At 38.1% G+C, this 24,268-nt stretch overlaps 2 protein-coding genes across 15 annotated transcripts in view; one reads left to right on the top strand and one right to left on the bottom strand.

The window, feature by feature from the left end:
- BMAL1 (basic helix-loop-helix ARNT like 1) overlaps positions 1–2,208 on the top strand; it is a 49,207-nt gene extending 46,999 nt beyond the window's left edge. For all 10 annotated transcript variants that reach the window (XM_083836435.1, XM_083836437.1, XM_083836429.1 and 7 more), the window contains 2 exons: positions 881–983; positions 1,509–2,208. In XM_083836435.1, the coding sequence (XP_083692561.1) occupies positions 881–983; positions 1,509–1,669 (264 nt within the window). In that variant the 3' untranslated portion in view covers positions 1,670–2,208. The remainder of the gene's footprint in view (positions 1–880; positions 984–1,508) is intronic.
- A 337-nt stretch (positions 2,209–2,545) lies between these two features.
- Positions 2,546–24,268, bottom strand: part of BTBD10 (BTB domain containing 10) — a 30,292-nt gene continuing 8,569 nt past the window's right edge. For 4 of the 5 annotated variants that reach the window (XM_083836441.1, XM_083836438.1, XM_083836439.1 and 1 more), the window contains 7 exons: positions 12,450–12,643; positions 10,755–11,040; positions 8,418–8,520; positions 7,535–7,655; positions 6,289–6,486; positions 5,195–5,305; positions 2,546–3,668 (listed from right to left, as the gene is read on the bottom strand). In XM_083836441.1, coding sequence (XP_083692567.1) covers positions 3,358–3,668; positions 5,195–5,305; positions 6,289–6,486; positions 7,535–7,655; positions 8,418–8,520; positions 10,755–11,040; positions 12,450–12,603 — 1,284 coding nt within the window. In that variant the 5' untranslated portion in view covers positions 12,604–12,643 and the 3' untranslated portion in view covers positions 2,546–3,357. Of the gene's footprint in view, positions 3,669–5,194; positions 5,306–6,288; positions 6,487–7,534; positions 7,656–8,417; positions 8,521–10,754; positions 11,041–12,449; positions 12,644–18,340; positions 20,390–24,268 lie in introns of those variants that run through there. The other variant, XM_083836442.1, reaches the window with a different exon arrangement.

Genomic DNA, 24,268 nt, shown 5'->3' with positions numbered 1-24,268 from the left:
GAACAAATTGAGTTGTAATTCTAGGAACAGTCATTCATGCTCCTTCTGCCCAAGAATAAGTCACCACCTACATATATAACAGGCTACTACAACATAATGGAATAAAGGAAAATACACACAGATAGGTGGATATTTCTAATAGTATACTCCCTCAATATTTCTCCTTAGAATACTAAGTTTCTTATGAAGAACATAAGTTCCAGCTGATGCTGCCCTCAAAAGGGAGCTCAGAAATACTCCCTTTCTAGTGTATGCGTATCCGAGCAGTTCAAAACTATGGTTCAGGTTCAGCTATTCCTTTGCTATTTGTTTAAAAATCCCAGAGAAGGCACTTCTGCTTCTGCCTGGTGTTGAGCTCTGATGTACATGGTAGTGCTGTGCTGCTCTGTACCAAAAAAATTAAGACTTAAAAGCCAGGAACAATACTCAGCCCATGCAGTCTCCCTCTACCTAGGAGGATTGTACTCCTAAAACTGAGGATCTTAACTGGCAATACTTTACATGCACTGTATTTGTAAATTCAAAAACATTCTGTAGTTAGCTGTGATTACTCTTACTTGTAGATATAATATTTACAATGATGATGCCCAAACATCCTTTCAGGACTTTTTCTAGCAGTTTTTAAGAAGTTATTTTCAGAAGTTTAGCATGTAGTGCTGACTTATCCCCACCAGAAAGGAACAGATCTACTATCTGATAAGTTTGATGTGCATAATACAGAGGAAGGTAGTTCCTAGTTTACAATTAGTCTGATTAGCCTTTAGGTGTTTGTTTTTTTTCAGGAAGTCCATCCTTCCTATATTAAAAATCCTAATATAAAACAGTTGAGACTTAATGCAACATTTTATGCTGTTTTATGGTTTCTCTCTTCTCTTCCAAGATCCTGAATGGTGGCACTCCAGACATTTCTTCAGCCGGGTTACTATCTGGGCAAATCCAAGACAGCTCTGGTTACCCATATTCTGACAACGCCTCTATTCTTGGTAAGTGAAGTCATACACAAATGCACCTCAATATCAGCTAAACACACAGATAAGATGATGGCTATTAGAAATGGCCTGTTTTTACCAGCTGCAGTACCTACCCTACCACTCTGTTCACCTTAAGGGGGTAGCTACAAGGAGTATCCTGGCACTCTGCTTTGCTAGCTTACTTTGTATTACCATTTTTGAAGTGGCATTTGGATACCTTTCTTCTCTTGCTGAAGTGGTATGAATTAGCTGAATGCCTGACCTGATTTTTGTGAATACTTTCTCATAACTGGAGATGAGAAGGAAGGCTCACGGTCCTGGTCTGGTCATATCTAAGACGTGACCTAACCTTTGTGCTCTGACATGCAGGTGTCACTTGTATCCCTGAAACTCTGGTAAGCTGGATATCAAACATGTTAATCCTCCCCAGATAGTTAAGCCTGTTCAGATATTGTACTTCAAGTCATATGACAAGTGACCACAGCAAGTGCACACAATAAAACAACTTTTGACAACTTACTGCATTTATGTTTACAGGGGAGAACTCTCATATAGGCATTGACATGCTTGACAATGATCAAGGCTCCAGCAGCCCTAGCAATGATGAAGCAGCAATGGCAGTAATCATGAGCCTTCTTGAAGCAGATGCAGGTCTTGGTGGCCCTGTGGATTTCAGTGATTTGCCATGGCCCTTGTAAATGGTGCACCTCGCTTCAACATCCAAATATCAAAGTGCATTTATTGGTGGAGTTCTACAGTCTGTGAAGCTTGTTGGATTGAGAAGCTTTTATGTATGAATTTCATAAAAGCCATAAGAGAATGCAATTCATTATTCTACCACGTGTAACTTCAGACAAAGTGGAGTAACCCGCTACAGTGTTCTGTGTTGATTTGGTTAGCTGTGTATAGCTTGCAATACCTGTATATTTTGGATTTTGTTGTTTGATTTTTTTTTAAATCACTGTGCAACTCACTGGCATCAGTGGTAGCTTTTATATGCAAATGACCATTTCAGATGTATGGTGTGTTTTTACACTGCAAAACAGTCCCCATGTGGATATTTCTTATACCAATTGTACCATAAAGCTGTTTATTCATTCTTGTAAGAATCCTTTACTATAAATATTGTTGAAGTGTAATGTACTAGACAGTTAAATATTTTTGAAATAAATGTTTCCCTTGTTCTAAGATGGAGCATTTACTTTGATAAATAAATTTGATAAAACCCTGCTGAAAATGCATGCAGCAGCAGTTGCCTATTTATCAATTCTTTAGCTTTGGAGGAAAAGGTAAGAAAAACAATGCCTTACATGCACTTAAAGCATTCTGTCACTGATAAATTTTATAGAGAAGCTATTACTCATCAATTACTATTTCAACTAAGAGAAAAAATTAAAAGAATAAGGTGAGTTAAGACAGTCTGACAGTGCAACAGAGTTCTCTTTAATTTTAGGTAATACCTGTTTTTCACTGAGGTGGTTAATATTGTGATCTCCAACCACCCTGAGGAATAGAAAAGCAACTTTCAAAACTCATCTGTATACTTAATCTAATTCACGGATAATTCAAACTCATTAAAATAATGGAAATTTTATTTGCATGAAAAACTTGTTTACAATCATCAATAAATGAAGAATGAACTATTTGCATTTTCCTATTTCATGACACTTATGAAAAATTTAGTAAATAAATATTTGTGAACATATATTAAGGTAAGGCAAAATTTAAGATAAAGCCCCTATCGTTCACAACTTTTGAACATGGCTCACGCTGCAAACAAGTGAAAAAATTCACTGAAGAACTTTAACAAGATGTTACATGGGTAATTGAATCATGTCCTCAATCCAAAAACCCACTGGTAAGTAGTCTTGTGCTCAACCATATATAACCATATACAATAACTTTAAAAGGGTCAATCTATTCAGAGCAAAACTATTTACAATTAATAATTTTGATAGAAGCACTGTTAGTATTGTGCAATATGTTTATAAAAAATGGCTTGAAATTCCATTTATCAACCATTTGTAAAGTGCTACTATCAATTCCAATTCTGCATACTAACCCCTGTGTAACAATACTGAAGTACACTAGCCATCAGCATCCCATTGTTTTTGATGGGCTTAAGAGTGAGGACAGTCCAGCGTACAAATAACCAATGTCACAAACCTACTGGTAAACAAACACATGTATGTAACTGTAACCCCAGGATGTTTTAATCTGTACTCTTTCAAAAACAATCAGATACTCCCCTTGGACTTTTAAAAGGTCCATACTGCAATATCCTAAACGCTGTTAAACAATGGAGAAAACTGGAATTGCAGTGTAATATGAATTGAGTACAGAGTCACTTTAAAGTAGCATGCTTTTGTTTTCATAACAGTCTAGGTCAGAGGAGGGGGTTTTGTCCCTCAGTATCCATCTCACTGTTATTAGGTAAAGGATGAATAGGCAGAATATCCAACTCATCTACTTGGGGGGTAGGATGCATTACCACAAGCTGGTCCTGGGGTATATCTGCTGCCGCTGCTGCTAAATTTGTGATAGATTTGCTTTTCACGCACTGAAAGTCAACATGCCGACTCTTTCCTTCTTCCTTCTCCCATGACATCCGAATAAATGGCCTTTGGACATAGTTGTAAATCACCTCTGGCCTTCCGCCTGGTCGCTTTTTCACTTTCTCTTTGTATGTAGGGTAACCTAAGATACAGAGTACAGCATAAGTTAACATTTCCTGTACTGTCTAGTTCAGGGTTTTCCTTCACACACACAAAAAGCAACATGTGGAAACATAATGAAAATTAGTAGTTGTTACTATCAGCATCCTGAATGGAAACATTCAATTGTGGTGTTCTTAATGTTATCTAAGCAGGGACAACATAGAGACAGATGCTAAAATACCACAGAAAGTGTAACGAAAGAGACTAACGCTATTGATAATGTGGATGTTGTCACAAGACAACTCTCCAAATTTTACAGGCAAAGCCAGTTGCTTTTTCCTTGGACCAAAAGTGTCAGGCTATTTTTAATACACTAACCTGGAAAGCAAGAAACTGGACCTCAAAAGTAGAGAGCAGTGTTGCTCTGATCTGTGGTTTAAGTTCCCAAGCAGAGTCTTAGCACTTTCATCTCACATTCTGCCCAGCTCCCCCAGTTCAGAAAATACATAGTTTTAAACCAATTATCAATTCTGGTTATGCTATGTTCAAGTCATCTCTCCCCTCTGCCCTAAGCAATGATTTTCATTACTAGGAAGTTGCATATTACTGTGGGGTACTAGCATTACAATTTAGTTCATTGCATATTACTGTGGGGTACTAGCATTACAATTTAGTTCAATAGTTGCTCTTTGTCTAAAACAAAAAATGCCAGCAGAAATAATCTGGTGTTAGCCAGTGTTACAGACAAAAACAGTTCTTGTTTAGTTTAATGGCATGTCAGTCTGAAGGCTTGCACTTCGTTCAGTTGAACTTATTTTTGAAGATTGCAAGCTGTTAAAGCATTTGCTTTTGGTTGGCAAGTTACAAATGTAACCATGACAACTTGGTAAGTGAATGCTAAAAATCCTGCAAATTACAAAGACTGGATTTTTAAACATTTGGGCCAACAATCAGAAAGAAAATGAAATACAGAGCAACCCAGTTGTTATATTCATGATAAAAATCTAAGACAACTAACTGTAATTGTTTTTTGCAAGGCCAAAGCTGAGACTTTACAGATCAGCATCCTCAATTTACAGGACTTTTATTTCAGATTAATATTTCCTTGCATCTTAGTGATCCGTTTGATAGGTTTGTATTTCCTGAAAACATCTACCTACAATTTAATTTTTTCATTTCAAGCCCTGAAAAAAGCACCAGGCCAAGAACAGAACGAAGCTGTAAAAATGCACCATGACTCAAAGTACAGTAAGAACAGAGAAGATTCTGCATGAAAAATAAAGGGAAAAGGCATTAAATGCAGCTGTAAGACAGGAGAAACCACCTAAGTTACTCAGTAAGCAGTCTAGCAGCTATATAAAATATTGCAGACTAGTGATGAGCCTGTAATCAGGTTTTCCAGCTGGACCAGTTGTTTCTTGGGTACCACTCTCCCAGCCATTTTATCATCTAGCCTCAATATGAAAGATGAGTCACTATTTCTTTAACTGTACAGATGATCATAAAGCAGGCAAGTACAACAGACCTGCTTTCCAAAGAGTTAGTTGTAAGCAATACTTTTCGTACCTTCAATGCCCAATCGGATCTTCTTGAGTCCTCTTTCCTTCAAAACAGATTTGGCCACATCTCTATTTTCAATGTATTTGAAGAATCGATACAACTTTGTGCTGTAAATAACTAAAAATATATTTTAATTAGGAATAATTGTATTAAAAGTTTATATTTCTAATCCTACAAACAGCAAGATTTCATTGTCCTGCTCTACTCATGTAATTCTATTTCAGAATGAGGGGGAGAGACTTAAAAACTCCTTAAAATATCCAAAACAGAAATCAGATAAAAGTAGCCAAAGGCACTGTGAAACTTGTTGGTTTTGTGTTTTGGGTTTTTTCCCCTATCAATTTATCCTGTCTCATACACTTAGTTTTTTGCTGGATTCAGGAATATAATAAGACAATTCATCAACCACATTATATACTCTGTATACTCCCAGGCCCCTCTACAGAAAAGGACTTCTTTCCCCACCTCCTTAAGATGGAATTCATGCAGACATTTTAGGTGGGCCGCACATTTTAGGTAGGGCTGTAGGTTAGCATCCTCCAAAAATGTTAGCTTTTTTTAAAAAAAAGCCATACAGCTTAAAGAGACTTCTAGAAAGATTTTATGCTATTAGAGTACAAAGGGTACTTCAAGCTCCTACATTCCCCTCAAAACTCTGAATTCTGAGTTTTCACATTGAAGAGATTTCCAGCAGCAAGGACACCATACATCCAGGGAAGACCACTGTTCAGTGCTTTAACTCATCTATAGATGAAATTCTTACACTTCAAAATATTGACACCCCCCCCCCCCAGTTACTCTCACACAATAAACATGACTCCTATCCATCTTTCTGAGCACTTTCTGAAAAAGTAATTCCTCCCCACCTCATTGACCGGTATTAAAAGTTATCTCCTCTTTTTAATTGAACATAACACGCAACATATGCTTGAACAAAGGAAAATAGTAAGCAGAACTGCCAAAGCAAAGCTTTTGTGAAGCATTAAGGATTTTGTAAACACTTTGCTAACAGTGCTTATGTATAAATAAGTTGAATGAGCACACTGACTACTACCTCTACCATAGAGATGGCTTGGTGGAAACAATGAAAATAAACTTACTTTGTGAATACTCCTCTCCCATTTGTGGAGGATATTCTTCATCCCAGTCAACAACATCATCATCTGTCAGCACAACAATGTGGCACTCCCTCTCACCACTTTGGGCACTGGCTACCATTAATGGGAGAATCATTTCCTCTAGATAAAACTCAAATTGTTTGCGAGCACCATCATTTGACAATTCATGCATGAGAGCACCTGGAACAAAATTTTAAAAAGCAGACATTTTAAAGTTTGGTAAAGAAATGAAGGCAGGAGCAAGAAACACGGCAGTTCTGTTTGTGTTATTTACTGCAGACATCTGTAAAGACACTGTTAGTTTATTAGTTTGTGTAAGATCAGAACTTTTTCAAATTTTTACCAGAACCCACACCAGAAGTTCAAACTGATAGGATTGTCCTGCAGATATTAACATTCTGTTGGGTAGACAGTGGCATGACTTCAAGTAGATCTCCTTAATGTTTTTACTACCACTAAACATTTGGTAATTGTATGCAAGTCTCCTCTTGGGCTTCCTAAAAGGAAACACTATTTCAGCCAGTTGTGAAGGAGTAGCACATGCAACCCACTTTTCATAAGAATTAGCTTAAAACTAATGCCTCTCAAAATCCTCCTACTATCGCCTGTGAAATCCTTCTGCTAAGGACAAGGTGCACTGAATGTGACTCAGCAGCCAACGCACTGTGAGCTTGCATGTGTCACTGGGCACTGCACAAACACGAGATCCCAGGAATCAAAGACAGGCCAGTTCATTTTAAACATCAGCCAAAGCTTTGCCTGTGTTCAGGAAGAAACAAGCTGGACAGTTGCTACATGCTCAGATGAGCCTTACATCACCAGCAAAGCTGTACTTTTGCTAGCAACGCAGCTTAATTCTCATAAGCAAGGAGGTGAATAACTTATCCTCTCTCTCTTCTGCAAAAAGATACTACTTAACATTACTGTATTTGTACTGCAAATGAATCACAAAAGTTTAAACTTGTTAGACTTCCACACTGCCCACCATAGCAGAAAAATATCCAAATATCAGATAATTCAATATCTAAACCATTATTCTTCACAAACTGCACATCCATCATCTTTAGAGCCATATTATGTAAGAGGATGTAATAGGATGTATCTTGCTCATGTAGTATCAGACATGTTCCTTACTTCACTAAAGGATACAATTCAGAATTAATCCCTCCATGTATTTGCTTATATTAGTTTATACAATGTAAGTCATTTTTAAAAGTTCCATACTTACTGAGATCTCTGCATTTAATGGTACTATACTCAAAAGAGATACAGAGATAGTCACATGCTTCTCTCAATTCAGGAATAGATATCCCATCAGGACAGCGTATCACTCCAGTCTTGTAGTAATCCTGAGGTAATGCAGCAAACAAACAAGCACAAATCACTTAAACATCTACTGACAAATACATTTCAGCCTCAAAAATCAAATTATTTCTCCACAATAAAACCCTGTAAAAAGAAACATACAATTTAATGAATATTATTGTCCTCAAATTCTTCAAGTTACTCAGATAGCTGCTTTCAGAGCAGTAAGCTCTGGTTAAAACAATTGTTTAAGCAAAAACTATTAATAGAAATCATTTTGGTGCATGTATGATGCTTTTTATATATACACTTCACTCAGCTTTTGCTATTTCACTTCCACTGACAAAGCAGTATAGCATCTTTACTTCTTTATGTAGACATGAAATATGTAAGGGCACATTTTCTTCTGAGACTGAAGTTTGCTTTTCTCCTGTGGCCTGCAGTAAGTTAACTTTCAGTAGTGTATTTTAACTAATTTTAGCACACGGGATGAATAGAATATATCTGAACTAGGTGAACTAGATGCATAGAAGGTAAATAGATTTCTGGCAGTCTGTATTTTTTTTAGTTGGTTTTATGTATTCACCCTGGCTTTCACATGCATGTTATCTAGAAAACCTAAGAGTGTTTTCATGTCAAACAACTTCCCCCTCTTGAGAACAATACAGAAAAACAGTGTTTGTTCCATCCAATAAGTCCAGATACATAAGTAAGGCTAAATAAAGAACTTACATTTCTTAATACTTACAGTGCTTGCCCTAACAATACTTTTAGTACCTGCCTTTTTTTACTCCGTAAAAACTCACCAGAATAGCACGAAACACGGTAGACCCAATTCCTTCAGCAACTTCATACTCTCCTTTTTCATTAGGACGTGTGAAGTTATGTTCTCTGCCTGATCCAAACATCCTGCTCAAAAATAAGCAGTTAGTTATGTTACTATGTCCTTGCTATGCTTTTTTTTTTGTGAATTTATGAAGTCAAACATCAGAAACTGCACTCAAAAAGCAAGGAATAAAACCAGCCTATTTACGTACATACAGTTTGGTTTATAATTAGCAAGACTACTAGAAAATAGAAAGCTCAGTGGAACTCTGGAAGGACTAGCTTTCTCTAACATTAACTTGCCAATATCATTTGATCAAAAGAGTAGTCAAAGCAAGCCATTTCCTGACAGTTCCAGAGGCTGTGGGAGGAACCCCAAAAAAGCCTTTTTGTCCATTTGTGGTGGGTGTTGCAGTAGACCAGACTTTGTTGTGGAATTCTATTCAAAAACACCTGAGTAGTTTAAGAAACAGAACCAAGCACTCAAGCACATGCAACTCACTACAGTTTAATTTAAGATATTTAGTTAACTCCAAAATTAAAAATAACATTCTGATAGAAGATGAACAAATAGAACAAATTCACTTTTTTCACTTAATGATTTGACATGCATTTTCTGACCACTTTTGAAGCCAAGAAACATTTACGAAAACAGTGGTCTGTAACAGGATACAGGCTTGAGGCAAAGAATATATTCTTATTTAGTTACTTTTACCTCCTAGAGTACTCTAGTTAAGCAATTCCTGCTCAGTGTCCTGTGAACCGACACTGGGGAAGAGTGGGTTTATAAATAACTTGCATTTTAGAACACTATTCCCACATTTTTATTAACCTACTTTTGAATCAGCAGAAGATAAAATAAGCTTGTTCCTTGAACCAGTCCCCAAGGGAGAATAACACATCAACACACGCACAAGAAAAATCTACTGCATTAGCCAGCACCACTTACTCCAAAGCTGGACATGAAAAGAAAGACTGTTTCAACACATGCTGATACACCACCCGTTTGTTAGTTTTTGTGTGTGTGTGTGTGATATATATATATGTATGGATATATATACACACACACAAAACGTATTGTAAGTATGCAAACGCCTTACATAATTTATTTAATGATTGCTTTGATTTATTTCCCTTTACTGTTTATACAGAATCAGGAGTTGGACTTGATGATCCTTATGGGTCCCTTCCAACTCGGGATATTCTATGATTCTAACAGCTTTTTTGTCTCTCTGTAACTCTTCCCTCAACTTTCCACAAAATGGGGAACAAGGTACCATTTATCCCACATAGGGGTCATTTAAACAAAGCATGAAGTTGGTTCATTGTATATACAACCTGTGCCTTGACAAATAGATTCATATATACATAATTCATATATATATATATATACTAATTCATATATACATAATATATGTATAGTATATATATATATTATATAATATATATAATTCATATATATATATTAATTCATATATACATAATTAAAATATGATTATATCCTTTTGGACTGAGAAACGTCCAAAACACTTGCTTTTCTGTTTTTAAATGAAAAAGCCAAATCCAAAGCAACACAGGCAGAACAAGTCCTTCTTGCTGCAAGTTTGTAAGCATTGATCTCTACATCTGGATAATGTGAAAACAGTCAGTATCCAAGCAAGTAAAGTATAGAATCTTTTCCCATGTAAACGTGTTAAATAAGTAGCTCATTATAGATTCTATAGGAAATATTAGACACAAATACGTGGACTTTCATTCAACTACTGACCATTTTAAACATTAGTTCTCTTTGCTAAGACTCTGACATGTTATACTGACAATACCCATTTGACATTCCCCTTTCCAAAAAGCATTTCAGAAGATAAATATGTTGAGTTTGAATGCTGTGCACATAAGCCCATTAAGACAAAAAACACCTTCAAGTTTTCCTCCTTGCTGCTTTTGAAAAAGATTAAATGTTCATGACTTTGTTTTATGAAACAACTAGGTTTAAAAACAGATAGCATGAGGCAGACTCGATACAGAAGTGATGCCCAGAAAGACAGAAGGAAATGAATACCATTCTCATATGAAATGTTAATTTACTTATGATGTCTCTAGGTAATAGACATCCACTGACATCTCTGCCAAGCAGAGAACTTTCATCTCTTTTCTCACTTAAAGACCTTTACAAACTTATAATATCAAGTGTTAGAAGATCAGCTGGAGCAATGAGTTCAACTGCCATTTAAATAGTTTTAGTACCTTTCAAAAACACACCTACAAAATGACTCTCACCTACAGTTAGAGATTAAGGAGAGGGAAAAAAAGATACAAACCTGCCCAACATTGTATTAGGCTGTGCAGTGAAAATAGAAGGATCCACAACAAATCTGGTGTTGTCCACTATGAGTGTTACTCGTTCAGAAGTTCTTACATTCCGAGCTCCTTCTTTTCCATTTTCATATACAAACACCATTTCTCCACCAGCCTTGCAGCTCCCATCTGAACTTGACTGGCTACTGTTTCTGCTGCTGTTCCCCATGCTAACAGTGGAACCATTAGGCGAAGTCTTTTGAGGACGAGGGCTGCTTGGTCGAGATGAACTGTGATCCTTTTCTCGATCTTAAGAGGGAAAAAGGTGGAGGGAGAAAAACAAAAACCAAAAATTATAACTTCACATAAGCTCTATGCAGCTTGTATGTTTCCAGGGACATAACATGCCAAACTGATAAAAACTCAGTTAAAGCTATTCTAGTTAAAGAAGCCATCAAAAATAGCTACTGTCTACATATGAGAACGCAAAGTTTCTACTATTTGGTGATCACAGAATGGTTTGGGTTGGAAGGGACCTCTGAAGATCATTTAAAGTCCAGCCCTCCTGCCACAGGTAGGGACATCTTTCACTTGATCAGGTTGCCCAAAGCCCCACCGAACCTGACCATAAACTCTTCCAACAATGAGCTATCTGAAACTTCTCTGGGAAATTTATTTTACTGTCTCACCACCCTCATAAATTATATATAATTATATATGTATGTATGTATTCTTCCTTACATTCAATCTAAATCTACCCTCTTCCAACTTCAAGTCATTACCATCTTGTCCTGTCAGTATGGACCTTGGTAAAAAGTCTCCCCCTGTATTTCTTTTAACCCCCCTTTATGTATTAAAATGTTGCAAATAAGGTCTCCCTGGAGCCTTCTCTTCTCCCGGCTAGACAATTCCAGCTGGACCCTCTGGACCCACTCTAACAGCTCCACATGTTTCTTGTGCTTGCAGCCCCAGAGCTGAATGCAGGACTCCACGTGGGGCTTCACAAGGGCAGAGTAGAAGGGGAGAAACCCCTCGACCTGCTAGCCATGCTTATCTTTAGGCAGTTCAGGATACAATCAGTTTTCTGAGCTGCAAGCGCACACTGCCAGCTCACATCCAATTTTTTACCACCTGTATTCCCAAGAACTTCTCCAGAGGGCTGCTCTCAACCAATTAATTACCCATACTGTACTGATATTAGGGATCACCCCAATCCAGCTAGTAGGATCTTGCAGTTGGCATTGCTGAACCTCACAAAGTTCACATCAAACCACCTTGTCTCCCCAAACTCCTGACAAGAAAACTTTTGCATTCTAATATTGAAAAAGCAAATCAACATAATATTGGAGCTATGCATTGCAGTTTTTGTTCAGTGCTATAGCTTAAAGAAACATATTAGGTTTTGTCATTTAATTAAAAAAAACACCTCTATTTCTGTGTAGTCAAACCCTACCAAATAAACCAGAAATTTAGTCTATTCTCCTCTTAGGAAAACTAGATCAGATCATTCTTGTGATTCAAATTAAATACAGTCATAACTGTTATGTATTCCTACATGATGTTCTAGCAAAAAAAGGGTACTGCCAGCCCACGGCACATCTAAGAAATCTGAATGTTGTGGCATCAACAAAAATAATGCTTTTTATTGTATTTCTTTAACAAAATGGTAATTAAGCTTAAAAAACGTTAATCCTGAAATGTTATAGATCTGAACACACCAGAATGGTACTGTCTTGTTGGTGAAGTAACATTCCTGATGCATGGAGTGAGCTGAGATTCTGTTCTTTCATGGGATGAGTCACGAGACCTGTCACTTGATCTGCGTCTGTCCCTTGATCTCTCATGTCCACCACTTGCCCCCTGGAGGCTCATTTTTGTACAGTCTATTCCTTTAGCAACACGAGATGAGGTGCTGAAAACAGAAGAAAAATGTTCAGCATTTCAAAATTTCAGAAACATTGTACATTTAAATTTTAAAGGCATCCAGAACATGTACATAGAGTGTAAATTGTGAAGATTAATATTATTCACATCCATTTTCTTTCTTTGCTGTACTCATATTGACATTTGCAAACATAAACAATGGTCTGGAACATTACGACAACAGCAAGAATTAGCTGGTTGTTGCTCCATGATCTACAAAGAGATGCTGCTTGATCCGATGAGACTACCTGCAAACCTGCAATCACAAAAATCCCTTCCAGAACAGGTTATTCAAATACAAATGAATATTTAATCTTGGTTCTTATTGTTAAATTAAGTGCTCTAATCAAACGATGAAACCAAAAGTTAGGGGTCATTTTTTTCAATAAAACCTGGTTTGGAAAACATTTCTCAGAGCACAGGCTTTTAGTATTGAGTTAGCTTTTTTCCTCCCTTTGCAACTTGCCCTTTTTAAAGTAGATCAGTCTTTAACTAGTTAATACATCAAGACACACCAGCCAAAATTTTACCAGCCAGGAGTTTATCTCTGTGCATTCTTTTTTAAATTTTCAGTTACTCTTTGAAGGAGCAATAATAAGTGACCACAACTAATACAGCAAACATACAAACTATATTGTTAAAGCTAAGACCTACAGCACTGTCAGTAACAAGCAGGACATTTGCTTTAAACTAGCAGATTTTAATTTAATGGTTTAAAGTGTTTTTTGTTTGTTTTGTTTTTTGTTTTAAGACTGAAAAAGTTATGTTACATCCCCTATGTTAAGATACTGATTCTATTTTGTAATTAATTATTAAACCTATCAATAAAACCTCTCAGTCTCAAGGTTCAGTACTCTCAGAAACTACGAAAAAAATTAATAGCATTTTGCAAAAGCTATTGCTGAATTTTACATATGTACTTTGTACTCTTTACATATTCCTTTGTACTCTTAAATGAGATTTCCTATCAGCAGAGCACAGACACATCTGCGTCTTTGTACCCCACCAGAATTCCTAAATCACTTCCTTCCCTATGTGCCTTTCAAGCACAGGCATGGAAATGTTCCATATTTATGGGGCATAAGCTTAACTGAGAGGAACTTTCCCAAAACCTCAGGTACTGGGCAACCGAGACAGAAATGCAGGCAGCTACAAGATCTGACAGGCAAAGACAAGTAATCATTTCCCACAGGATCCTCAATGTTCCACTTGTCTGCAGCCTGTGAATCCCACCATTTACCAAAAGACCTTAAACATGATTGCTAGGAATGCTGTAGCATTCAAGAACATGAAGAGGTAAGAATAAGGCCCTAGCTAAGAAGAAATTTTTACAAGTATGAACAAGCAAGTTGAGCAGAATATTCTATTTTTAAGTTGCTTTAAAGTAGTGACCAAAAAAACCAACAAAAACAAAAAATCACCACGCAGGACTAGTCCAAAAAGCAAGCATCTAACTTGACATATTTCAGCTTTGTGTTTCAGTGACTGATAAGAGGAAGAACATAAATCAGAACAAAAAACCTGTAACAGATCATCTTCATTTTACATTGGTGCTAAAAATGGCCTAGAATGAGTATTAGCACAATGCAAAGAATAAGAAATATACTCTCAGCTAAGGAACATAAGTTTCCCCCCACACCATTTGAGGGAAAGAGCTTGTATCTGATAAAACAGAAGTTTGGTGCAGAGAGAATGTACTGCAATACTGTTTCCTGCCAAGCTTAAAATATGCTGCAATAAGACATGCATCTTTAAGATGAGAAGTCAGCCAAAGGTCTATTGAATAAGGCAAAACAACTGCAAGACTTGCTCATGGCTGGAAGTGTTCAGATTTTACAGTTTAAGAATTAAGATCCAAACACTTTCATTAAATGAAAATAGTATTTTTCACAGGACTTTCAATGTTATTTTGAGTATATGAAGATGTATTTCAGCACAGCTAATCCATTTCCTTACTTATTTTGTTCCTTTAAATTCTGTATTATGAAAATAAAATGTACAGAAGTTTGCAAGGGTAAGATCTGCCAACCTCCCTTTCAAGGACCATCAACAATTCCGGAAAATCTTTACACCTTTTCTTTAATACTAGCTAAAGCATACAGAAGCTAACCATTTAAATAGGTATGAAATATGACTCCAAAGCATCAGGAATGGAGGACTGTAGCCTATACTTAAAATCTAACATGAACCCAAAGTCTGAATGCTGTTTATAATGATTAATTAGTAATTACACTACAGCTAAACTTCCCAAGAAATGGTCACGCACTTAAGAAAATTCCATCTCATGTTCGCCTATGGGGTCGGAGCACGATGTGCAGATACAAACCAGCTACCAAACTTGTACCCAGCAGTACTGCGGAGAGTATCTCAGCAAACCCTGACAGAGCCTTTTGCAACAGCGCATTTCAATCCTAGCCCCAATATTTTTAACCATGCTGTGAGAAACCTGAGTTTTGCAGGTGCCAGATTTTATAGCATCTAAGTGTATGCCTCTGTTTATCTACAGCTGAAGTGCTCTAGTTTCTTTATGGGACATATGCTAGAAAATGAAACCAAACCACTGTAAGGGCAGGTAAGCCTATCATGCATTTTGGCAGAGCTGACATGAACTACCCTTTAACAGAGATGACAATTGGAATGTGTTCCTTAATCCAGAAAAATATGTGAAGATGCACTCCCCTCAAAGCTGTGATTCAGAGTTCACATTGCAGTGGGATGAGCCCAGGTTAATAATCTCTTGGCAGGAGCTGAGAAAAACAGGTGCTGCAGGAAGCGGCACTGACTCAGTCAGCCTCACACTTCCCTCCTCGCTCGTGGCTGCACGAGGGACTAAGCTGGTGGCGACTGTCAGCCACAGCCCCGTGCTCAGCCTGGCATGAGCCTGGACACAGCCCCTGCTGCTGCCCCCAGCTCCGCGACAGAGGCCGCCAGCCAGGAGGGCAGGACCCTCACCTACCCAGCCGTTTCTGAGCCTGGCAGAGTAGCAAAGAGTGTTGAAGAAGAGTTTTTGAGATGCAGCTGGACACGCCGTTAGTCTGGTCTACTTCTATGCTGCCCTTGTCTCCCTTTAACGTACAGCTTAGTGCTGACTGTGAGCTGGGCACGTTACCCACTAGCCAGCAGAACGCCACACAGAACGCAAGGCTTCTGAGATTCAAGCAGTCTGGCTCGAGACAGCACCGAATCATGAATCTCCACTCACCTTAATAACAGCCATTTTCAATGTCAGTCTTAAATCTCATCACTGTTGAATCACAGTACACAGGAAGAATTAAACATATTTCTTTGATCCACTGGAGATGTATGTGACAAAAATCTGAAGTTCTACTTGTAGGCAGATAAATACTACCACTGAAGTAAAACTTTGCTCTACAATAAACGAGGCAACTAAACTGAGTTTAAATCTGAGCAAAGAGAACATAAAGGAATGGGTGGGACCTAGCACAGCAGAACAGACACTGGCTTTAATCCATGATATTTGGACTTGGAGAACCCTGTCACTGCGCTATTGTATCAGGCTGAAAAAGGAGCTACATCTTTGACCAATACATTGGAAGGACAACCTATGACTTATATTTTACTATGAAGAGGCTTTAGAAGTTGCAAGCATTCGAAAAAAACAAAGACACTAAAGCTACCAAATATTTTTTTTTCTGATAGGACATTTTAGCAATATTATCTCCCCCCATCCCCCCAACAAAGCCACTGGGAACAGGAGGCAGTTTCCACAGGGAAATGCAAACTCTTTGCTTCACTCCAGCAATGCAAAACTTGTTCTGAGTTATTTAATTTCATTTGTTAAGTTAGACCAAAGCATTTGCTGTCTCTCCATAGTTTTAAAACATGGATTTCTGAAGCTGCTAATCAAGACATGCCTGTGCATTTTCTAGATGAAGTCCAAACCCTTCATTGAAAATTGGGCTTTCACTACAAACCTGTCACCAATGCTACAAGCAAGCCAAAGGGGTGTCCGCAAGGGAGCTGTGTTGTGTCAGTGCAGCTCCCCTTGGTGATGAGAGCACCACCAACAAAAGCAGAGCAGCCTTACTCACAAGACCAGGCAAACTGTTAGTTAAGTACTGTGGTTCATAGCTGCACTACACAGACTAGATACAACACCAGTGAACCACTGATAAAAGTGCCAGGAAGCCCCCGGTCTTATGCAGCACCTGGCTGTCACACTATTAATCTGTAATTTCAGCCTACAACAGTCAAGGGTGCTCCGCACAGCACATTACTTCAAGCCTCCAAGAAAGTCATTGTAGTCTCAGATCTCTCTCTCTCTAAAAAGAAATACTTGCAATTTGGATCTTTCAATTAATTTCCCAGCCAATGACTAACAGCTGCACACTGCACCGTGGAAGCTGCGGGCAAGAATGGAGGTACAAAAATTTTCTCCTGGATGCTTAATAATATATTGCATTTAACTTAAAACGTTAAGAAAAAAAGTAAATCCACAGCCTCATTTCCTCATTCACTAAGCTGGAAAAAAATCATTATGCAAACTACCTAGTCCACTGAAGTTTATAAAGGAAAGGTTAAGACTATCTTCCTTTGTCAATTGCCTTCCAACTGGAAAGAAACCAGCCCTATGAATATCTGTGCATTTAGACAACCTTCACAAATTCAATATATTGCTTTTCCTGGCTCCAAAGGAGCCCTGGGACAGTAGCATTGCAACCATTCAAGAACCTTAGGTCAGTAAGTGAATTTATTTCCCTCCTCATTCACTGATAAAGGAAGCTCTACCTTTTTTTTAAAAAAAAAAGGGGGGCGGGGGGCATTTTCTTTAAAAGTAGCTATCTCACAAAGAAAACCAAATAAGCTGAACATTTTATTTAAGGAAACCTATTTAATATGAAGTAAAGGAGGAGAGTATACCATCAAAATGGTACATCTGTCATACTGGTATGCTTCTGGTATGCTTTCTATTTGTGCAGTAAGAGAAGAGCTTTTTTAAAAAAAAAACGTGAAAGCTCTTTAATTTATGATTTAATGATGCTTTGGAATCATCTGTGGATGGAGAGCTTCAGTTTGTCTTTATACGTAACAACCTATTGGTTTGAATATATTACTAATGATTAAAAGAAGTGATTAAACTGAATTAATTCTACTGCCAAAACAATAAGCATGTATTCCAATACAAAAAGTTTGCGTGCATCCCACTGAACACTACCAATAAACACACTTGTCTACAGAATTATGGTAGCAAACCAATACAAAAGCCATAAAAAGTAACCATAAAAAATAGCATAAAACTGTATAAAAGTGTAAAGGATGCAGCAATGGAATATTAACTAAGATTTTCAGCCTTTTGTTCCCTCCCTTTATCTTCTAGAACTTATATTAAGTAACTCTTCACATATAAACTTAGATCCGATCTTTTCCTAGGATGATTCACATAATCAACACTTGCAGAACATGGATATAGAGCTTTACATACACCAACTTCCAGCAATATTTCTGTAAGGTTTTAGACAAAAAAAAAAACAACAAAAACCTGTTCTGCTCCTATGACTATGACTTAAACAACAACAATGCTTATGCCCCTCTTCCTCCCACTGAAGTCTGTTCTTTGTCAGCAGATATGTAAATTGACCGGTACACACAAAGGACAGTGCTTTCCTTGTTACTTGTTCAGGTCCTGAATATTAACCACAAATTATTCCTGTTAACAGATACGCACCTTCCTCTTGTATCTATCAGGGAGGAAACACAAAAGCATGGAAATAATTTTGAAATCAGAGCACAAAGAAATTGTGTTCCTTCCAAGAAAGCAGCTTTGAAAGCCAGATCAGCATCCTTTGGCATTACTTGTTAAGTTCAGCATATTTGATATTTCCATCATCTCTTCAGCAGTTGATAACACCACCAGCGAGCCTTACTTTTTCCTCCATCTTCCTCTCAAGGACAAGAGATTGTAGCTAGGCAGTCCACTAGGTGTTGAAAGACGCGAGCCCCTCTAGGTATTAATCCACTTCAATTCCTCCCAGTCACTGACTCAGCCATGCATAGTGCAGTCCTGACGTCTGACCTCGCAGCCTCCTGTGAGCTGAATTCAGCCTTGCCATTCCCCTGCTCAAAGCAGCCATTGGGTGACGCGACTGACAGGCAGGGCGAGGAGCGCGCGAGAGGAGAGCTGCTCGGTGCCGTGCCAAGTACCATCTGCGAAGCTATTTCTAGTCCTGCCAGCTTGTTGGGCTTCAGCACACAAACACTACATCTGAAAAGGTTACTGCTAACTTTCTCTTGGCACACATCTCATTCGTGGTCGTGATCATTCAAGATACACAAATTTGTGAGTTTCAGGGACATGGAATTTGTTCCTGTGAAGTCTGCCTGGGTTAATACTTAAAATTAATTCACCTTGCACTGAGCTCATCAGCAGATAAAGCAATAGCCTCTGGAGGCTGCATTTTCTAGTTCTCTTTTTTTTAACTGCAAACATCTTTCCCAGCAAGTTTATGGTAAGAAAAATGACTGCACTTTGTGACAACCTAAATATTAGCATACAATTGTAGCAATCAGTGTGTTTGCTGATCTGAAACCAGCGCATCAACTCCTGATACAGCACATCTTCGCATCAATAGATCATCCAATGCCTGGCAACAGAACGAGCCCACTGAATGCAGAAAGCAGCAAAGCACATGAGAAAATTTTATCCTGACATGTATATTAAAGGTTTTTTCTTTGGGGAAGGGTAAGTAAACATTATGCTACAGCATTTTAGAATGAGTCTTGTTAAATGGCTGTAGGCTGATTTAAGGACTCACGATGCACTGGCGGAATAGCTTAAAAGCAAGTCTTCTTATTGTATTATATAAGTATTCTTAAATACAAATCTGGATGGGATTTGCAGTAGCAGAGAAACAAAAATATGGAAGTTGAAATCGCAAGGGGGATTTCAGCACAAGACTGCTGTTGGAAGGAGGCAGTCAGTATGAAAAACAAAGAGACTTGTGACTAGAAAGGCAGGACAGCATTGACACTCCCACCTGAAGAGTCAGTTCTTTAGATCCAGCAGGAAAAACTTCTGCTAGTGCAATTTCAGTTATCTGAGCCAGTGAATTTCCTCCTGCTTTTAGGGTTTCCTGAGGGTTCACACAACCACCCTCCAGAGACAGAATGGCCATCAGTCTTGTAAGTAATGTCTTTCTTTCAAAATAATTCACAGAAGATGTGGCTACAGGCAGCCATCCAGAAAGCATGCTAAGGAAGTCCTCTCACAGACATTTCCCCCCCTTGCAGACACACAGAAGCAGGGAGCAGCAGCCGTGCTTAACCCAGGGCTCAGTCTCCCACCAGCCAGCCCGTGGCAAAAACTCTCCGCTTCTACAGGGGAGTGCTCCAGGATCTTCCCTCAAGCTCAGCACAGCAGCTCTGCAAACACATTTCCTACTCAAAAATTCTTAGGTGTTCTTCAGCAGGCCCTCTCAACCATGAGCAATATATTTCTTCGTAATTCAGTTCCGTTTCAGGAAGGAAACAACAGACAGCCTCATGTGTGTTCAGTTGCCAAAGGGATTTTTCAACAGCAAGGAATTAACCTTTACGTAGATATACAACCACACCCCATGTCTTCTGTCAAACTACCCAAATACATGACCTCTATACTTGTTGTACTTGTTGCTTCTATTTATACAGCAATTCCTCCTCCATATTCAGAAAAGAACATTTGGTATTTTATATAGGAATATTTGATATTTTTAAATTTTTACTTAAGTTTAATAATATCAGAAGCATAATATTCCTCATTGGGGCTACAAAGCATATCCATCTATTAAAAATTAACTTCAGAAGTTTATATTCAAAAAGAATTGGGTCCAACCACTTACTGAACATGTACCGAGCCATTATAGTTTATACTCTCAGAGCAGAAAGGAGCAGACAGCAATATAGAAGAGAGCTGCCCCTAAAAATTCTGGGAATGTACATGAATGTAACAGTTTAACCTCTACAGTATTTTGTATCTTAATTACAAGTCAAGGTCTGAGGAGATTTGCATGACTTCAAAGTCCTCTACAAAAAATATCAGATAATATTTGGAGGTCATTTGTATGCTGGAGAGATTCAAAAGGAATCTGAAAGTTCTGTCTTGCACAGAAAACACTAAGGTTGTCACTTTTTGTTGTTGTTGATTTTCCAAAAATGTTTACAAGCTGCCTTTTCGGAAATGAAGAAATTCAAAAGGGAGGAAAAAACGCTGTTTTTTAAGGCACCTAAGACACTGGTCTTAAACATTATTAGACTGATAGGTTTTTGAAAACAATCAAGTGCCATCCATTTTTCTAGATTCCAAGAGCATCTCTTCCCAGTTTATCCCAGTTCTTCTGAGGCCTTTACATCCAGCAAGATGCCAGATGAAGGCCTTGACCTATCAATGCCAGGCTGCAATTAAAAGCAGGCATGTTTGCAGGTAACAAAGTAGATGATGCAAAGTAACTTTTTCGTAGGCTATGACTTAGGCCTGATTCATTCATGGGCTCAATTGTCTTAGTGTCATGCATTGTGTAGGCCTGCCCCATCCTATAAATTGCTCAATGGCAGAAACCCTATTTACAAGAATAGAAGAAATCCGTCCTGCAGCAGAAAACAGATTATACATTCTGATAACATTCCAGGGATGATAAAAGGAGCCTTCTGGGATGCTTCGTGTACTTACAAAATGCTGAGGCAAGTGGCATTTTCATTCAGAACCCATGAATACATCCTCCCCAGCATGCAAAAATAATATTAGCTGAAAAAATTCTCATTCAGCATCTGCACAATAGCTTGTCATATATGGAAAATTTTTCAAACCTCATGATTTTTAAAGATTCAGGAGTCATGAAAACAGAATCATGGCACAGCCACATTTTGTTCATTAATGTAATAGGACAGAGAGGACTTTAAATCTAATACTATCTAAACAGAGCAAACAAACATGGGACTGTCAAATGAGTCTAAGAGAGCAGCAGAGAGAAATCCAGAACAAACATTAAGAAAGAAGCAAGTTTCAGACACAGATTTTCCAGCCCAACTCTAGACAAAGCACTTAGTGTGAGAGAATTAAAATGAAAATCTTCCAACAACTAAAGCACTGTAGAAGCTACTAAGCAATGTGGCAAGCTAGCAACCAATGAAAAATTAATACTAAACACAGAGCAGCAATACTTATCACTGAAAACATAAATGACTATTTACTTGAACCTTAGCCACTGTTCAGTCAACATTTGATTCCCAAAAGTTTTATTCCATCTTATTGGGGTACTCGAATAAAAAGCATCTCAAAGGTTTTCATAATAGCTTGGACAAACAAGACTGTATTGTTATTAGTTACAGACAGTTTTAACACCATATAATTCCACCCTGTCGAGATCCTTCAATTTATTCTAGGGATCACTTGCATTATTATATTTTTGGTCCTTGTCTTCGGCTACACCACCCATCTCAGAACAAGGAAGAAAAAGGAGGAGAGAAAACAATGCTACAGCTTGCCAGAAGTTTCAAAAACTGGGGCTGATAACCTAGAACAAAACAGACGTGTTAACCTGTTTAATAAGAGCATCCCCCTGACAGCTTTGCCACAAGTCCTTTGCCTCAAGCAGATGGCACTGTGAAGGGAGCAGGGGTCAACAGCTCTCCTTGCCGCTGCATAAGCCCCACATGTGGGAGGATGGCTAACAGTCCCGGATGATGGTTTCTGTGAGTCCAGACAATTATTTAAGCTATTTTAAGAATGTTACGGCTGGTGGATTAAACACTCCAAAGCTTCAAGAAGTGACAAGCTAAGCATCTGAAGTATTACTCCCCTGTTGAGATTCATTAAAAAGTTCTTATTTCACCATTACATTTTTAAAACCTGAAGTACTTCTTCCTTACTATAATAAGGATTGTTTTTGAAAATGCAAGACAAATAAGACTGCAGTACTCAAACCTTTTAATGAAGCAGCTCTGTTCGAGTTCTACCTTTAAATTTATTTTCAAAAGCATTTTTCCCTTATGCTGCATTCTGCACGGACTTCTCTTGAGAAAAAGCGTCCATTAAGTCAGAAGTTATGGTAATATGTCTACATTCAGCCACTCAAAATCAAATCATTTAGTTTAGGCTTTTAAATAAAGTATACTATTTTCCAATAACTTGATTCGCTTAAGAAATCAAGTAGCTCAAAGGAAAAAGATATCGGAATATTTCTCCTTAATTTATTCCTTACTCCATAACGACCTCAAACTATGAGCTGGATTTTCATTCACAAAGCTTTCCAAAACGATTCTGTGTTATTTATAACAAAAGCGTTACTTTAAACACTCTGTCCCTACCATCCATACCAAAACTTCCGTAACATGTTGGCTGCTCAGCATTTTACTGGAAAGGTGTACTACGTTTTGCCAGAAGTGTGTTCAATTTAGCTGCAGTTGTTTCTGATGGGTAAACCCTGAATTCAGATTTTATGCAGTGATCAACAGCAGCCTTTCTGAAAGGCATAGGTAACGGCTTTCCTCTAGTTAACTCCTGTCTGCATCAAATAATCTCTTCAGAAAGCTGCACAACTTTTTTTTTTTTAAACATTTCCCCAGAATAGATAATCCACATCAGGCCACAGATGGCAAGATGCGTATTGTTTGTGTTCTGGATTTACCTAGCTTCAGCTTCCAGCTACTACATTTTATTACCAATTTGCTTCCTAAGACTCACCATTACATTACTGTTTCTGCAAGGATCTCCGTGGACTGCTCAAGTTGCCATCACTTAACCTTTGATTGTTTCCTGTCTCACAAGATACTTAATAACTCTTCTGTCTTCAGAATCCACTCTAATCAAAAGCTTCCCTGAACTGCTGATACCTGGCTCCCAGTAACTTCACCACACATCCAAGAGCTGCATTAGCCCTTTTGATTGTATGATGTTACTAGAGGCTTCTGTTCAACTAACTAGCCATTGAGACAGTGCTTCACAATGTCTAGACTGCCAATGACAGTTTATGCAATCTACAAAACTGACCAGCATTCTTTGATCCTAAATGTTTAACTCCGCATTTAGGAATATCAGAAATGCATGGTTCATTTGCTCCCATTTTATCAAACCAGTCAGATCGCACGCTGTTAACGAGCTCTTTTCATTATTTAATTCTTACTCCATCGTTTGCCATCTGCATCAGTATCAGCTCTAGGTTTTATTCCAGATCACCAGTCGGGGGGGTAGCATGGGATCTAGTCTCAGCAACTAATCATTCATTTCCAATTACAGCCTGGCACCTGACAGTGAACAGTCCTCCACTCAGGTACAATGCCCTACAATACCTATGCTGTTCATCTGGCGATGAACAACAACATTTTAGGTTGGATATTAGGAAGAACTTCTTTACTGAAAGGGTTGTTAGGCATTGGAATGGGCTGCTCAGGGAAGTGGTTGAGCCACTATCCCTGGAGGTCTTTAAGACACGTTTAGATGTTGAACTTAGTGATATGGTTTAGTGGAGGACTTGTTAGTGTTAGGTCAGAGGCTGGACTAGGTGATCTTGGAGGTCTCTTCTAACCTAGAAGATTCTGTGATTCTGGGCCCCATCTTGACCCTAAATAAAGAGCACAGATCAACTGCTTACCAGACACTGTAATCTTAAAAAAAAAAAATATA

Source organism: Anser anser (genome assembly GCF_964211835.1).
Source record: "Anser anser genome assembly, chromosome: 5".
In the NCBI taxonomy this organism is placed as follows: Eukaryota; Metazoa; Chordata; class Aves; order Anseriformes; family Anatidae; genus Anser; species Anser anser.
The sequence above is the reverse complement of the archived record's forward strand: the minus strand, read 5'-3'. Positions and strand labels throughout refer to the sequence as shown.